The sequence below is a fragment of the Camelina sativa genome, chromosome 13, assembly GCF_000633955.1.
Source record: "Camelina sativa cultivar DH55 chromosome 13, Cs, whole genome shotgun sequence".
Classification (NCBI taxonomy): Eukaryota; Viridiplantae; Streptophyta; class Magnoliopsida; order Brassicales; family Brassicaceae; genus Camelina; species Camelina sativa.
This window is the reverse complement of record NC_025697.1, coordinates 3,707,896-3,724,840: the sequence shown is the minus strand read 5'-3', so window position 1 is coordinate 3,724,840 and position 16,945 is coordinate 3,707,896. Positions and strand designations below refer to the sequence as shown.

The 16,945-nt window shown below is 33.2% G+C and overlaps 5 protein-coding genes across 20 annotated transcripts in view; 3 read left to right on the top strand and 2 right to left on the bottom strand.

Annotated features, from left to right (window-relative positions):
- LOC104734930 (potassium transporter 7-like) overlaps positions 1-2,660 on the bottom strand; it is a gene marked incomplete in the record, with an annotated part of 6,054 nt that extends 3,394 nt beyond the window's left edge. The window contains 7 exon segments of the mRNA XM_019235127.1: positions 5-119; positions 234-286; positions 459-719; positions 829-879; positions 985-1,233; positions 1,329-1,557; positions 2,159-2,660. Coding sequence (XP_019090672.1) covers positions 5-119; positions 234-286; positions 459-719; positions 829-879; positions 985-1,233; positions 1,329-1,557; positions 2,159-2,449 — 1,249 coding nt within the window.
- On the bottom strand, positions 2,907-5,399 carry LOC104734929 (CD2 antigen cytoplasmic tail-binding protein 2). The gene is made up of 9 exons (XM_010454625.2): positions 5,231-5,399; positions 4,655-4,850; positions 4,412-4,537; positions 4,160-4,333; positions 3,889-4,018; positions 3,747-3,788; positions 3,441-3,612; positions 3,208-3,285; positions 2,907-3,120 (listed from the first exon to the last, which is right to left on the bottom strand). Exons 1-9 carry the CDS (start codon positions 5,302-5,304, stop codon positions 3,051-3,053), a joined length of 1,062 nt encoding a protein of 353 aa, XP_010452927.1. The 5' UTR covers positions 5,305-5,399; the 3' UTR covers positions 2,907-3,050.
- On the top strand, positions 5,557-7,684 carry LOC104734928. The gene is made up of 11 exons (XM_010454624.2): positions 5,557-5,662; positions 5,761-5,812; positions 5,904-5,959; positions 6,050-6,110; positions 6,195-6,231; positions 6,353-6,427; positions 6,512-6,564; positions 6,660-6,720; positions 6,826-6,908; positions 7,009-7,224; positions 7,497-7,684. Exons 2-11 carry the CDS (start codon positions 5,786-5,788, stop codon positions 7,644-7,646), a joined length of 819 nt encoding a protein of 272 aa, XP_010452926.1. The 5' UTR covers positions 5,557-5,662; positions 5,761-5,785; the 3' UTR covers positions 7,647-7,684.
- LOC104734926 (uncharacterized protein KIAA0754-like) lies at positions 8,700-13,169 on the top strand. Of its 16 annotated transcripts, none has more exons than XM_019234738.1 (24): positions 8,700-8,848; positions 8,984-9,022; positions 9,165-9,203; positions 9,442-9,480; positions 9,610-9,648; positions 9,784-9,822; positions 9,958-9,996; positions 10,123-10,161; positions 10,305-10,343; positions 10,481-10,519; positions 10,657-10,695; positions 10,835-10,873; positions 11,003-11,041; positions 11,182-11,220; positions 11,354-11,392; positions 11,531-11,569; positions 11,711-11,749; positions 11,887-11,925; positions 12,064-12,102; positions 12,233-12,277; positions 12,407-12,445; positions 12,585-12,620; positions 12,738-12,776; positions 12,966-13,169. In XM_019234738.1, exons 1-24 carry the CDS (start codon positions 8,761-8,763, stop codon positions 13,118-13,120), a joined length of 1,104 nt encoding a protein of 367 aa, XP_019090283.1. In that variant the 5' UTR covers positions 8,700-8,760; the 3' UTR covers positions 13,121-13,169. The 16 variants fall into 16 exon arrangements, with proteins under 16 accessions (XP_019090283.1, XP_019090282.1, XP_019090281.1 ...); XM_019234737.1 differs by having other exon boundaries at positions 10,657-10,713; positions 12,239-12,277; XM_019234736.1 differs by having other exon boundaries at positions 10,657-10,713.
- Positions 14,904-16,204, top strand: LOC104734925 (non-specific lipid-transfer protein-like protein At5g64080). The gene is made up of 3 exons (XM_010454610.2): positions 14,904-15,276; positions 15,365-15,400; positions 15,903-16,204. The coding sequence occupies exons 1-3, from the start codon at positions 14,943-14,945 to the stop codon at positions 16,058-16,060; spliced, it is 528 nt and encodes a 175-aa protein (XP_010452912.1). The 5' UTR covers positions 14,904-14,942; the 3' UTR covers positions 16,061-16,204.

Genomic DNA, 16,945 nt, shown 5'->3' with positions numbered 1-16,945 from the left:
TTACCTGGAACAGATGAAAAGAAAGCTTGACTAGCATCAGCATGATTTTCCATCAGGTATGCAGCTTGTCCCATATAACCCAATATGAGGCAGGGCAGGACAAGACACACAAATGTAAGCTGCAGAAAACCACTAAGAAATAAATTAAAGTTGCAGAAAACTGAGCAAAACATAGCATACAAAAAGAAAAAGGTAAACATCGGCCACCAAAGGCCATTCTACTCTTCATTTACCTGGACTGATCGAACAGAAAAGTAGCAAAGGTCTGCAAACAATGCCTCTGAGCCTGAAAGATAAAAATTATATAATATGAACAATCAATAAAGGAAGCATCACGATATCAGGCAGATTGTGGGGAATAAAAAGGCTTATTCACTTCTGTTAGCCTTAGCTACAAGAGTAATCTAGTTCCTTTTCTAATGAAATTTTTGGCCATCCAGAAAAACTGAGAAAATTACCTGTAGCACAGAGAATGCAGCCTCCAAGTGCATACCAAGCATTTATAGAGTTCCTCTTGAAGAAGTAATAGATGTGGACAGGGTTGAATGCTCTAAAAACACTGCTATCGTACTTGATCAGGTTGTAAATGCCAATACCAGCAAGACAACAGAACCATATAAGTAAGGCAGGACCTACTACTAGTCCCATCTTACTTGTACCATATTTCTGTAGACTAAAGAGGATCACCAGAAATGCAACCGAAATCATCACCACTTGATCTGCAAAGAAGTAACAAGAGAAAGCTGAACAATAGCGAAAATGCAATGACAAAGATAAACAACCAGCACTAAACAGCCTCAAGGTTAATTACACTATAATCTCCATTACCTTGCTCCACTACATCAACTCCGACCTTAAGTCCACCAACAGCTGACATAACTGCAGTATGCAACGAAAGTGATTTAGACAAGTCCATATGGTAGCAGAAAAACCTGTTCAATAAAACAGAATCATGAACATACTTAGAAGAGGTTATATAAGAACCTGACATTGCAGGAGTTACAACTCCATCGGCAATTACCATGGAAGTTCCAGCAAGAACTAGCACGAGGAGAAGTTTCTTCAAAAATAATGAATTCTCGAGTTTTTCTTTTAATTTCAATGACCTCTCAAGCTCAGGGCAAGGCACCTTCAGTCTAAAACTAGAAATTCGGGCGTCTGAGCGAAGTTGATTAGGGATAAGACTAATCTTGGCGTGACGAGAGATTAATGAGTATAACGCAAAGGTCCCACCTGAAATATTATAAGTCATCAAAACAATTGGCCCTGTGTACTGAAAACATTCAAAGCAAAACTATAATTAGGAGATCAGAATAATTAAAGCATACCTTCACCATCATCATTTGCCCATAGAACAACAAGAACATATTTTATAAGGGGGACCAATAGTAAGGTGTATAACACTAGAGACAATGCTCCAATGACATCTTCTTTTTCTTGGACAGGTGATTTACTGAACATTACACTGAACGTATACAATGGACTGGTTCCTACATCCCCAAAGACAACCCCTAGTGTCTGGAATGCAAGCAACACTCTCCTCCCAACAGTCAAGTCCTAGCAAAAGAAAAATACACAAATAGAAGTTCGGTTAACTATGCAGAGAAAAGTACTGGATCAAGAAAAACAAATTTTAGACCATAAGATCATCCATTATTCTTCATCTGCAGCAGAACATGCAAAAAGAGTAGTTCCCTCGAGCAGAAAACTGAAAACTCCTCCCTAGGTACTAAGTATCACAATTCAAGCCAGTACAATGATAAAGCTTTGGAATCAGAAAACACAGTCACTGCTCCCAGAGTTTACATCCTTTGGAAGTTCCCATCCCAGGATACAACCATCACTAAGGAAAACAGATCAAAACAACATCGACCAGCATAATAGATTCATGAGCCCCCATATCCATCACTGCAACTTGTAAAAATCGTATACTAGCATTCCTGATTCTAGTCCATAATCTCCACATATTGCTAAAATAATTTCAACTTAATTATTTATGGCACTTCCCTATCCGGTGGTCCTTTCTAGTTAGTATCTGAACTCTGGTAAAAAAACAGCTAAAATATAATATTTGTTTAGGAACACACTCATCAAGCCCTGTCCATGGCTATATGACAATATGAAATGGGAAAAAGAAAATACGTAAACAATGAATCACCTCGTAATCATTCCTCGGAGCACCGGGAACTTCAAGCGCTTCCACGTCGAAGGAATCAACACGCGGACCAGTACGGATCAGGCGATGCTCCGGTATCTCGTCCTCATCGGATTCGAGTCCAGTACCGTCGAATCCATCATTATCATCCTCAACGCCAATCTCGGAATCATCATCGTCTTGAATAACCCATCGAGACTCGATAGAATCCAGAGATTCCAAATCTCCAAGACCAGCACCTGAGCTATCGACCTCTTCCTTTTCAGAACCTTCCAAACTGCTTTCCTCCGCCATTTTTAGAACTCTCCGATCGCAATCAAGGCTGATTAAAAAAAAAACTCCAACAGATTCGCAGGATCGATCAAACGAGATGAACCCCAGCAGTAGAGTTTCGCATCTGATCAGAAAAGTAGAGATTTTCTCGACGAGATGACTTGTTTCTTTGCTGCCGATTCATGCCGATGTTCTCAATCTCTGCTTTACTAGTTGCTGCTTAACCGGTCTGATACAAAGGTGACAAGTATTGGCACCGGATTCATCAAGTCTGAACCGGTTAGATTGGTTTATTATTATTGGTCAACGTCAGTTTGGAGAGTATATCTTTGACTCTTTCACTATTATTACGAATCTCAACCTTGATTTGGAAACCTTCGTTTCTAGATTTTGGTTTCTTACTTCACCGCTGATTTGTTCATACGGAGATGAGATTTTGTTCATAGTTTAGGACCAACTGTACATTTAATCTCTATAATCGAGAAGAGAACTTACGAATCCATAATTTATATAAACTCAAGTTGTAGGAGCTATCTTTTTTCCAAACTAAAAAACAACCATGTCTAACTGGGGAAATATTTCAAGACTTGTGTTAGTTAAGAGTACAGACAGACTAAAGACATTAAACTTCCCCAGTAGCAACTTCGGAAACCACTTCTTGATATTCCTTCGTCTCTTCGTCGTACTTGTACCTGGACGCATATTTTGTAATCAAACCAAACAAGTATACGCAAAGTAAAGAGATTAGTAGTGGGTTTCCAAAGTAAGTTAAAGTTTACCATTTTCCGGTTGTAGCAGAGCAGTAAAGTCCAGTGTTGGTATCATAATAGTAACCAAGGCTGCCGCTGTAGTAGTACCTGCAAAACCATTTAGAATACTTCCAGATAAATGAAAATGAGCTTCATAAAACATATTACTTAATAATTCTTGTGAGCAACAGAATGCTTTTAGCCAAAAAACTGACTGAAGCAGCAAGAGAGAGAGAGAGAGAGAGAGGAGCGTATAAACTGACCCTGAAGATTCGTCATACACATAATCGGATCCATTATTTGTAGGATTAAGCTGAGTGCCGGAGATGGAGCCAGACTGTAGATCCGAGGAGGGATCAGGAGCACTTTCATCATCGCCAAACATATCACAAGATTCTGTATTTCCTCTCGCTTGAGCTAGTCTCTCATAACCCTCTAAGAAGAGCAACATAAAGAAGAAAAATAAGAAAGGAAAGCCAATTCTTTGTGCAAAAGGAGGAAATATAACAAAGCATAGGAATCTTAGCTGCAGCAATAATGGAGAATTAAAAAGATATTAGAGCTCTCACCTGCTTCACGTTGGAAAACGTCTTGCTCCTCATGATAAACGTCTTCAACAACATAGAAAAAGAGGAACCAATGTTAGCAAAGGGAGGATATCATATTAATTGTAGCAAAGCTTGTCGTAGCATAAGTAATACGAAACTTAACTGTAGTCGCCGTTCTGGATGAGCTTGTCTGCATCCTCAGTAAGCTGATCAAAGATAAGCTTTGTCTCAGGAGTCATCTTCTCCTTGCGATTATTGGCGTTCCCTTTCAACCTCCTTAAAGCTCGCAGGACCTGTAACAATGAACCCGAGTTATCTTACATGTTAAAGTATGTATTATCACCAATGCTGTCTTAAGCTAATATTTCGAATTTATTTAATCCGTGTTTCATGTTTTAGAACAATCCCTTGATGAAGCCTAGACTGAGTCTCACCGTTTCCCCTGGTTCAAGGACATTAGCAATGCGCCTCTTTCTGACTCCAATGTCTTCTTGAGAAAGTTCATCCACTGCTTTTTCGTTTCCACTATCTTCATCCTTCTCAGTGTCATTAGCAGCAGATCTTCCCATATACAGTGGATTTTTTTCAATACTGTCAAGCCATGCATCCTGAAAGAATACACATGTAAGACAAAACACAAAATATCTAGGAGCTAAACTTAACAATGAAAGATGTGTACTTCGCACCTTGACTTCCTTTTCTCTAACATATTCTACAAAGTTCCCATCAGCATCAAAGTAACCTTCTTCTTTCTCTCTGTCCAGACTAAAAGCTTCGATTTGGATCCCATCTTCTGTGCGGTTCCCATCATTCTACAATGAAATAACAACAGCATCAGAATAATTTGTTTTAAAACGAATATAAAAACATCATTGAGGTCTAGACATAGACATCATTAGCAACAAAAAAAAGGTTGGTAGAGATCGTACCTCATAAGTCTCCTGAGCCTCATCAATATTGTCATTGTCATCTTCATTGTCGTTAAAGAGCTGAGCAGTATTCTGATTACGATGCCTGGCACGCTCCTCAGCAGCATCACGGGCGTTGCGGCGAGCTATAGCTTCTTCCTCTAAGAGCTGTTCAGGTTTAGATTTCTTCCCCTTTGGAAACCGTACTCGCTTCTCGCTGCCAGAAAGAATCCTCCATTATAAGATACACCAAACTACTTGTCCATAATCCACATTATAGCGTATGCACACAAACTCAAGTTGTAACTGAGAAAAATATCAAAACCAATCAATTCTCCAAACACCATGATGATCGTTCCTTAAACAAAAGGATTAGTTCAATTAATCTCCGCACTCAGTTTTCTAATTCTAGCAAAACTCAAGAGATGAAAGAATCAGAGGGTAGATACAAGAACTACTAATTCAATTTTTTTCTACCCTAAAACTGAATCATTCAACCGGAAACGAAAACAAAGAGACAAGGTATCGTCATCAATAGCAGAACAAAAAAAAAAAAAGAATCGGCGATTAGGGTTACGGAAAGGATAGTAAACTTACGGGGGTTGTTTATCGGAGTCTTCATCTTCTAAGAAAGATCGTTTGAGGTTCTTCCTCGACGAACTCTCTGCCATATTGGAGCAACCTGAGGAGAAGAGAACGACGTTGATTTGTAGCTTTCCAGGCGGTGGATATCGGCGTCGAGGAGAAAATAAGAACGAGAGCCTTGAACACTCGTCGACGTTTACAAAATAAGCCCTTTTGAATGGGCCGAATAATGGGCCTAAAAAAAGCGCGCACATTCTAAACTCCTATAGTCTGTTTCCTTTAAATAACCCGGTTTACTTTAAACGCCGCCGTTTGAAGTACCTTCAAAAAGGCCCTAATTTATGTGTATCTCTCTCTTAACCGGTGATCATCTTCATCCTCTCAAGCTTATTTGTTCTCGCCGTCACTGAACTCAACGATCGCCGATCAGTCTTAGAGTCACAGGTCAGCTTCTGGTTCTTAATATTCTAAAATTTCTCTTAGTTTGAAGATATTTAAATACACGTAGCTAAATATTCTTCTGGGTCTTTTTTTTTGTGTAGTCGGAAGTTTTTGAATTCAATTGCAATGGAGCAGAAGCCACCAGCACGGAAGGTTTGTGTTTGCTATAATCGTTAACTTATACTGTTATTAGATCAAAAGATATTGGCTCTCTTAAAATTTACGTTTTTGAGTTCTTGTGCAGATGAAATTTGCCCCAAAAGCTCCCCCAAAACGTGTGCCTAAGCCTGAAGTTAAACCGTAAGCTATACTGATGACTGATATGATTCATATAAACAGACGTGTACTTCGGTAAAATTTGCTTCTGAACTTTATGAATTCTGAATGCAGTGAAGTGGTTGAGAATGAAAGTAGTAGTGCACAAGCTATGGAATTGCTACGCAGAGTAACTGTAAGCTTTTATCGTTTTGAGTGAATTAGCGTTTTCACTCTTTTTGTTTCTTCTCACTTACTCAGTTTTATTTGTTTGTCTTAGGAAAGATCATTGCGCAAGCCAAAAGGGGACAAGAAAGGTAGTATCTTTGACTTGAAACTTATACTGTTATCTTTGCTCTGTTTGCTCCATTACTTAGTTGTGAAAAAAACATCAAAGTATCGTACACATTGGTTGAGTTTTTGGCGTGGATTTTACAGTTTCTTCTTCTCAAGTTGCTTGGATGGGAGGAGTGGTCAATTCGACGAGATCAAATAAGTACCTCAATGGATCAAGTACGATTTCTTGATTATAATTTCTTAAAAAAACGTTGGTTGTTATAATCAGAACCTATTTGATACATGATGTTTCTTGTGCAGCTGGTGCTTATGGCTCAACCTCTACTCAGGAGATAGAGTATAAAGAACCATGGGTTAGTACAACAGTAACCTGTCCCTAAAGTTATATCTCGAACTCACGTACCTGATAATATTGATGTGTAATTTTAATTCTTGGATTATCTCACAGGATTATTACAGTTATTACCCGATTACACTTCCGCTGAGGAGACCGTACGCAGGCAATCCAGGTATGTATACATTTATCTGCTTGAGAAGAAAAAGTAAACAGTTTTGTGAAAAACAGATTCTTGATTACCATGAGCCTAGGTTTGAAATGTTGCTCCTTATTGCAGAGCTTCTTGACGTAGAGGAATTCATGCAGGCTTCGGGAAATATTGAAGATTCACTTAACTCAGCCGCTAATCTCGGTCTAATGGTTAGTGACATTACAAATGAGAATTAGAGAAGCTAAAGCCACATGCAAACTCTAGAAACTCTGTAGTTATTTACATATTGTGTGGATTACATTTTGGCAGGAAGATAGTGGAGAACAGAAAATGTTTTTTATGAAGTTACCTTCTGTTCCTATGGCACCAGCGGCAACAACAGAAAACCGTGAAGGAAAGCCAAATATCAAAGGTCCTGTTAAGAAGACTGTGGATTTAAAAGCCTTGCCAGAAGGCTTCATGGGCAAACTACTAGTCTACAAAAGTGGTGCTGTCAAGATGAAACTCGGTGAAGTGCTTTATGATGTGAGTCATTTCTCATACCCCTTTGGTTTTACTTATTTTTTAGCATTCTATTACATCCTGCCATTTTAACCGAGTATAACACTAGGCTAATATCTAGTAGGGGGATGTTAGGGTTCATGTCTTTTGGTTTTAGAAAAATAGTAAACTAAGTAAAATCGAATCGAGCATGCATCAGTTTGGTGTGGTTTTGGTTTCGATTTCCGGATACAGGAAAAGTAAAACCATGCTAATCGTAGTAAAAGACTAATTCGGATTTCGGATGGGGTGTATAGGTAAGTCCGGGGTTGAAGAGCGAGTTTGCACAAGATGTGATGGTGGTTGACACAGAGCAGAAGAACTGTTGTCTGGTTGGAGATGTATACAAGCATGCAGTTTTGACTCCTGATATTGATTCGATCTTGAAAGATATCGAAAATATGTGACATTCTTAACTATTTTTATTACATCAATTTTGTTTTCACTCTTTTTTTTTTTCGCAAGTTTTCACTCTTTCTTATTGGAAAGAATTCATAGTTTTGACTTTTTGACATTGAGAAATAAGAAGAAAAAAAAACAAGTTTTGTGAAAACTCAAGCCTCAAAGGGGTGGTCGGTCATTTGGTTAGTTCGGGTCAAAACATGTTGTTTTTTACGGTTTAGGAAAAAATATGCCGAATAAAACCGAACGAAATTCCGGTTCAGTTTTGTTTGGCAGTCGGTTCAGAGAAAAGTTTTCCGAAAAACGAAATTTCGGGTAAAGTATTTATTGGGTTAGATTTTTTTCGGGCGGTGGTAGATTCTAGTATTCTACCAGATTTTGTTTTTCAGAAACTCATTTCCTCTCCAATCTAGATTTTAAAATAAATAGATTTCATAAATAATAGGGAAACTACTTTTTAGCTTTTCTTTGTAATTATTACTTTATTAGTAAAAACTAAAATCCACAAATTTTTATTTAAGGTTAATGAAATTAACTTAAATTAAAAAATTTCTTGATTTTAATCTTTATGTATACTTTTATAAGATTTAATTGAATTAATTTAATATTTAACTAACTTATATATGCACTTAATAAGTCATATATCAATTTATATATTTAATAGAAGTTAATGGATGGTTTAATTATTTTAACTAAACAAATAAATAAATAATAATGTATCATGATGACGTGCCAAGTTCTCAAGAGTTCCCTTTAACTATTACATAAAATCATTTGAATATAAATCCTCCACTTTAACGAGAGTATGTTTTTTTTTGGTAAAGTTAAGGAAAGTATGTTAAAGAAGAGGTTACAAATATTATTTCTACCTTTTTCATTTCTTTTTTTTTTCTAACAAAACAAATGATTTGAACTTTTAAAAAAATAATAATAATTAAAGCTCTAACAATCAAGTAATTTGAGCAAGATCTTACATTTAAGAACCAAAAATTACAAGTTACATAAGGAACATATGACACATACATAAACATATGCCCAATATTTAAACTGAGCCCTTTCACTCATTCTACCACAGTTTTTCAATTTCTTTTCTCTCGATTATTATCTAAGACTAAAACAATGACTTTCTTCACGGCCATGATCTCTCTTCTCCTCATCGTTCTCTCTGTTTCCTCAACTTATGTTCCTACAAATTCTATTACACAATGTATCTGTCTTTCTCTTTGTTGATTTTGTTATTAATCATTTTTTATTAAGAGAAATCATATTTTAGTTGAATTTCTACAGTAGTTATATATAAAAATGTAACTAATAAAACTTTTTTTTTTTGCTTTGATGGTAGTGTCTACTCCAACTCCACCTGCAAATCCTGTAGCACAATGTATATATGCCTTTCTCTTTTGTTTATTTTATTCTTAATAGTTTTTTTCATTAAGATATATAAATCAAATTTTAGTATAAATTTTTTGTAGTTATATAATTGTCTAATTAATAAAACTTGTTTGTTTTCGTTTTGATGGCAGTGTCTACTCCAACTCCACCTGCAAATTCTATTGCACAATGTATCTATCTTTCTCAATGTTTATTTTATTCTAAATTAATTTTTTCATTAAGATAAGTAAGATTTTTCTTTAATTTTCCGTAATTATATATATATATAATTATCTAGTGCAAATCTTATTGCACAATGTTTGACTTCATTCTTAATCATTTTTCATTAAAATAAATAATATTTTTTTAATTTCTTTCGTAGTTATATATAATTTTCTAATTAACAATAACTTTTTTTTCTGATTGTAGTATCTACTCCAACTCCACCAGCAAATCCTATTGCACAATGTATTTGTCTTTTTTTAAAAAAAAATCTTAATCATTTTTCATTAAGATAAATCAGATGTTGGTTTATTTTTTTCCATAGTTATATGACTATATCTAATCAATAAATCTTTTTTTTCCGTTTGATTGTAGTGTCTACTCCAACTCCACCTGCTAATCCTATAACACAATGTATCTATCTTTCTTTTTGTCTTTTTTTCCTAAACCATTTTTCATTAAGATAAATCAGGTTCTTGTTTATTTTTATTGTGATTATATATTACTATCTAACTAACATCTATTTATCTATTTTTGTTTTTGTTGTAGTATCTACTCCAACTCCACCGGCAAATCCTATTGCGCAATGTATGCGTCTTTCTCTTTGTTGATTTCATTCTTAGTTATTTTTTATCAGCATAAATCAGATTTTGGTTTAATTTATCATGTAGTTATATAATTATCTAATTAATAAACTTTGTTTTTGTTCTTGTTTGATTGTAGTGTCTACTCCAACTCCACCTGCAAATCTTATTGCACAATGTATCTATCTTTCTCTTTGTCAATTTTATTCTTTATCATTTATTTATTAAGATAAATCAGATTTTTGTTAAATTATTTCGTAGTTATATATAATTATTTAATTAAGTTTTTCCGTTTTGATTGTAGTGTCTACTCCAACTCCACCTGCAAATCCTATTGCACAATGTATATGTTGTTATCTACTTATCTCTGTTGATATATCTCTTAGTCATTTGTATTCAGATAAATAGGTTTTTGTTTAATTTCTTTCTTAGTTATATATAAAGAATTATCTAATTAGAAAGTTTTTTATTTTGTTTTGATTGTAGTGTCTACTCCAACTCCACCTGCAAATCCCATTGCAAAATGTATCTATCTTTCTCTTTGTTTGTTTAATCTTAATCTATTTTTTGTTAAAATAAATCAGATTTTTGTTTAATTTTTATCGTAATTATATTTTATTATCTAACTAATAGAAATTTTTTTATTTTTGTTTTTGTTGCAGTATCTACTCCAACTCCACCTGCAAATCCCATTGCAAAATGTATCTATCTTTCTCTTTGTTTGTTTAATCTTAATCTATTTTTTGTTAAAATAAATCAGATTTTTGTTTAATTTTTATCGTAATTATATTTTATTATCTAACTAATAGAAATTTTTTTATTTTTGTTTTTGTTGCAGTATCTACTCCAACTCCACCTGCAAATCCTATTGCACAGCGTATCTATTTTTTCCTTTGTCAGTTTATTTCTTAATCATTTTTTGTTAAAATAAATCAGGTTTTTGTTTAACTTTTACCGTAATTATATATTATTTTCTAACTAATAGAGATTTTTTTCTGTTTTTGTTTTTGCTGAAGTATCTACTCCAACTCCACCGGCAAATCCTATGGCACAATGTATATGTCTTTCTCTTTGTTGATTTCATTTTGAATCATTTTTTACAAAGATAAATCATACTTTGGTTTAATATTCTGTAGTTATATTTAATTATCTAACTGATCAATGTTTTTTTTGTTTGATTGCAGTGTCTACTCCAACTCCACCTGCAAATCCTATTGCACAACGTATCTATCTTTCTCTTTGTCTATTTTATTCTTAATTGTTTTTTTATTAATATAAATCAGATTTTTTGTTGATTATTTTCTGTACTAATAGATTATTATCTAACTTATAGAGATTTTTTCTGTTTTTTTTGTTGTTGAAGTATCTACTCCAACTCCGCCGGCAAATCCTGTTGCACAATGTATCTATCTTTCTCTTTGTTTGTTTAATCTTAATCTATTTTGTTAAATAAATCAGATTTTTGTTTATTTTTTATCGTAATTATATTTTATTATCTAACTAATAGAGATTTTTTTATTTTTGTTTTGTTGCAGTATCTACTCCAACTCCACCGGCAAATCCTATTGCACAATGTACATGTCTTTCTCTTTGTTAATTTCATTATTAATCATTTTTTACTTAGATAAACAATAAATCAGACTTTGGTTTATTATTTTCGTAGTTATATATAATTATCTAATTACTAATAAAAAATTTTGGTTTGATTGCAGTGTCTACTCCAACTCCACCTGCAAATCCTATTGCACAACGTATCTATCTATCTCTTTGTCTATTTTATTCTTAATTGTTTTTTTGTTAATATAAATCAGGTTTTTTGTTGTATATTTTCTGTACTAATAGATTATTATCTAACTTATAGAGATTTTTTCTGTTTTTTTTTTTTGTTGAAGTATCTACTCCAACTCCGCCGGCAAATCCTATTGCACAATGTATCTATCTTTCTCTTTGTTTGTTTAATCTTAATCTATTTTTTGTTAAAATAAATCAGATTTTTGTTTAATTTTTATCGTAATTATATTTTATTATCTAACTAATAGAGATTTTTTTATTTTTGTTTTTGTTGCAGTATCTACTCCAACACCACCGGCAAATCCTATTGCACAATGTATATGTCTTTCTCTTTGTTAATATCATTCTTAATCATTTTTTACTAAGATAAACGATAAATCAGACTTTGGTTTATTATTTTCGTAGTTATATATAATTATCTAATTACTAATAAAAAAATTTGGTTTGATTGCAGTGTCTACTCCAACTCCACCTGCAAATCCTATTGCACAACGTATCTATTTTTCCTTTTGTCAATTTATTCTTAATCATTTTTTGTTAAAATAAATCAGGTTTTTGTTTAATTTTTACTGTAATTATATATCATTTTCTAACTAATAGAGATTTTTCTGTTTTTGTTTTAGCTGAAGTATCTACTCCAACTCCACCGGCAAATCCTATTGCACAATGTATATGTCTTTCTCTTTGTTGATTTCATTTTGAATCATTTTTTACAAAGATAAATCATACTTTGGTTTAATTTTCTGTAGTTATATTTAATTATCTAACTGATCAATGTTTTTTTTGTTTGATTGCAGTGTCTACTCCAACTCCACCTGCAAATCCTATTGCACAACATATCTATCTTTCTCTTTGTCTATTTTATTCTTAATTGTTTTTTTATTAATATAAATCAGATTTTTTGTTTTTTATTTTCTGTACTAATAGATTATTATCTAACTTATAGAGATTTTTTCTGTTTTTTTGTTGTTGAAGTATCTACTCCAACTCCGCCGGCAAATCCTGTTGCATGTATATGTTTTTCTTTTTGTTGATTTTGTTTTTAATCATTTTTATTAAGATATATCAGATTTTGATTTAATTTCTTCTAGTGAAATATAATTTTATAAATTTTCGTTTTGATTGCAGTTTTTACTCCAACTCCGCCTGCTAATCGTATTGCTCGTTGTATTTGTCTTTCTCTTTGTTGATTTCATTCTTACCATTTTCATTTAGATAAAATTAGATTTTGGTTTGATTTCTTCTAAGGTTATATATATTTATCTAATTAATTTCTTTTAGGGATTTTAAGTTGTGTCAAACTTGGTTTCGTGTTTTTTGACTATTGTCTTGTTAATTGTTATGTATTTGTGATAGCTACAGTTCTTGCTGCTGGACGATCAGGATCAGGACCATCCGCTGCTCCAGCTCCACGCCCTTCTCAGACGAGCCATGGATCTTCGTTGATTCCAATCTCTGGCTTGACATTTGTAATCAGTGGCGCATTGGTCATATTGTTCTCTCATATCTAAAACCCGAGATCCCTTTACCTAAATAAAGACCTAAGCGTATTTTAAATTAGTTGTGGTGTTTCCATAATTCCATAAAGACTTATCATGTTTCAATGAAGAAGATTTGTGGTGTCCTGTGTTTGTTTGGTAATTTGACTAATTTCTATATTTTGTTTCGTTTTACACAATAAGTCATTAAACCATCTAAACAAAGCTCTAAATCGAATTATGAAAAGAAAAAATAGTTATCTGCAAACTCGATAAATTCTCCATGCACTAAACGAAAATGTCAAAAAGACGGGACGTGGTTTAGGAAAGACTTTGCCGAATAAAACCAGCCCAAAGGTCTTCCTCGGTTCAGTTCGGTTTTGACAGTCATTCACAAAAATTAAAAAAATAAATAATAATAATGCAAAATAAACCAAAATTTCGGTTAAGGGTGTGAATGGTTGCAGCGGTTGAAGCGGACAAATCCGTCTGCGGACTGGACCGCTTTTTATTTACCATTCAACAAATATAGTCCGCAGTTGTGCAGTCCAAATAAAGCAGAGACAAGACCGCATCGAAACAACTGTGGACCGCTTTGCATACAAATAGAGTTCGTCCGCAGCGGTCTGTAGTCTGCCTTAAAATGGAGCGGTCCAAACCGCAGCTGGATTTGGCCGCCCTGACCGCAGTTACCATTCAAACCCTAAATTTTGTATTTTTGGAGTTAAATTTAGTACTCCAATTATTTTGGTTAAATTTAGGATTCTCGTTAATACGATACTTCTGGATTATTTTGGTTAATTTGGTACTATCGACATTTTAAGTTTAAACCAAAAAAAAGAAGTTTAAATCAAGACCTCCAATACAATGTAAAATGAGCCATTGAATAATAATTGAATGCAAAATGACAAAACTTTTCTTTTGACGACAAAAATTAAAATGGAACAAAATTTACCAATATTAAATAAATAGGTAACAACTCGCACTATGTGCAAGATAAAATTATGATGTGAGATTATGTTTAGATCAAACTACTATGTATCAACTAAATATATAATCAGTTCTTTATTCAATCTATACAAAAAAAATAACAAAAAAATTATTTTGTTAATTTTTTTTTTGTGTAAGAATATGTTTCACCTGTAAAATATTATATCCATAATATTAAATAAGTCAATTGCCTATTATAATGATTATTGTGATAATTTTATTTTGGAAAATTTAAATATGTGAATAGTAATCAGTTTTTTTTAATAGGTGAATAAATTTGGGTTTTGAAAATGTTTTAGATCTAATAATGTTATAATAATTAAATCTGTTATAAAACTAATTAAAATATATTTTAAAATTAAAATGTTTGATTTTTTTTAATTAATTGAAAAAGAATATACCTTAATCATTCAATAACAATTATGTGTAAATATCCATAAAAATGAGAACAATAAATTTGAGCTCTCTAGCGATGACACATCAACATTTTCTTGAGAATGCTTCTCTTTTAATATATAATAGATATGGAATAAAAAATAAATAAAAGTTTGAATACAACAAATCTATGTGTTGATTTTTTACCTTTTTTTTTTTGGTCTGTATTCTTTCTCACAAATCAAATGATTTTGGTAACAAAAGATTAATTCAATAATAAAAAGCTCTATTAAAAGGACAAAAATCAATTAAACATGGGAAAGATCTTACATTGAAGATAAGAAACCACACACGAAATGAAGGAAACGCGTGAAGTGTACGTAAGACGCCATGACCTATATTTATACAGAGCCATTGCACTCATTCTACCAGCATTTCTCAGTTTCTTCTCTCTCGATTCTTCTTCGAGACCAAAACAGAGAATCAAGCAATGGCTTTCTTCTCCGCCACGATCTCTCTTCTCCTCCTCGTTCTCTCTGTTTCCTCAACTTCTGTTCACGGAAACTTTGTTCCCCCCTTGGAGTGCTCCGCCCTGATGATGAACATGGCGGGATGCTTAGCTTTTGTGACGATCGGGAGTACGGTGGATGGACCAACAAGTTCATGTTGCAACGGTCTCAAGACGATTCTCGATACGAACGCGGCATGTTTATGTGAAGGGTTGAAGACCAGTGGCTCCATGGGAATCAAACTGAACGTTACCAAAGCCTATACTCTTCCTGTTGCTTGTAAACTTAATGCTCCCTCGGTCTCATCTTGTCAATGTGAGATTCCTCCTTCATCTCTCTGTTTCTCTTCCTCATTATATAATATCTGATTTATAGAGGGTTTTTGTTTTGTTTTGTTTGGCAGTGCCTATTCCTCCTACCCCCTCTCCTAGTGCGAAAGGTATCTGTATCTGTCTTTCTCTTTACTGATTTCATTTTTAATCATTTTTTCATATGTTATATATTTTGCCATAACAAAGATCTGTGAAATTTTTTATTCTTTTTAATGCTATGAATCTTTGGATTTCTTGCTCTTGAATTCTGTTTTAGTTGGCGTTATAACTTATAACAATAATCTATGGGAAGTGTAAAGGTCAATAGCGATTATAATAAAAATCTGATGATGTTTTGGATTTGGATTTCATGTATGCTTGTCTCATGTAACTATGCCATGACAACAAGATGTAATAGTTCTTAAGCTTGTATAGATGTTATCTCTAATGTAATGTGCCATGATCATTTGAACTAGCTACGTGAGTAGGGCTTTGTCAAAATCTCTTTTTCGTCGAGTTTGATCTGATAGACCTAATACTAGTTGTGTAGTTAATTTTTCTAAGGCTTTTAAGGTGTGTCAAGATTGGTTTCGTGTTTTTGACTCTTGTCTTGTTATGTATTCGTGACAGCTCCAGTTCCTGCTGCTGGACCACGATTAGGATCACGTCCATCCTCTGCTCCAGCTCCAAGCCCTTCTAAAGGGAACCATGGCTCTTCGTTGATCCCAGTCTATGGCTTGACATTTGTAATCAGTGGCGCATTGGTCATATTGTTCTCTCTTATCTAAAATCCAATATCCCTATACATGAATTAGACCTTAGCGTATTATTTAGTTGTGTGGTTTCCATAACTCCATTAAGACTTATCAGGTTACCATGAAGACTTGGGTTTGTAATGTGTGTTTTGTTTGGTAATTTTATTATTTGAGTTGACTGGTGATTATTTCATTTTTTTTTTTAATTGAATCACAATAAGTCAGTAAACCATCTAACAAAGCTCTAAATGGAATTAGAGGAGAAAAAAAATGCAAAGTCGACTAATTCTCCATGCATGTGATTAAGAATAAGTCTATTGGGTATTAATTAATGTCAAAAAAACGTGGCTATTAAAAAATATATATATACAAAAAAAAAAAATCGAAACCTCTCATCAAATGTAAGATCGATCCAAAAAGAATGAAAGATACACAGAAAAGAAAACTCCTTAAATATCAAATATTTGCAGTCGGTAAGCCTCAAACAAATATTCAATAATTTCAAATAATGGAGATGAAGAAAAGATAACCCAAAAATATAATCTGGTTTAGAATCAAAACTGGCCATTCATCGTAGCTTTGTCCTTTGTAGTTCAACTTTAGTGGCGGGTCATCTAACATTCAAAGATATTATTTAAATGTGCTCCCTATAAATGATTCAATGCCTATTATGGCATGTATGTGGTATAAATTTTCTTAGTCAATGTGTAAATAAACCTTGCATATTTCATTCCTTATAGGCTTTTTTTTTTAAGAGTACAATAATTTGATACACCAATTTATAAGAATATATTATTTTCATTAATAAAAACTTTTGAACAATACAACATTTGAAAGAGGAAAAAAATGAAAAGGGTGTAAAATACAACATATAGTCAAAAACTAAGATTTATCCTGTGTTGAGATTTCATGTTCATA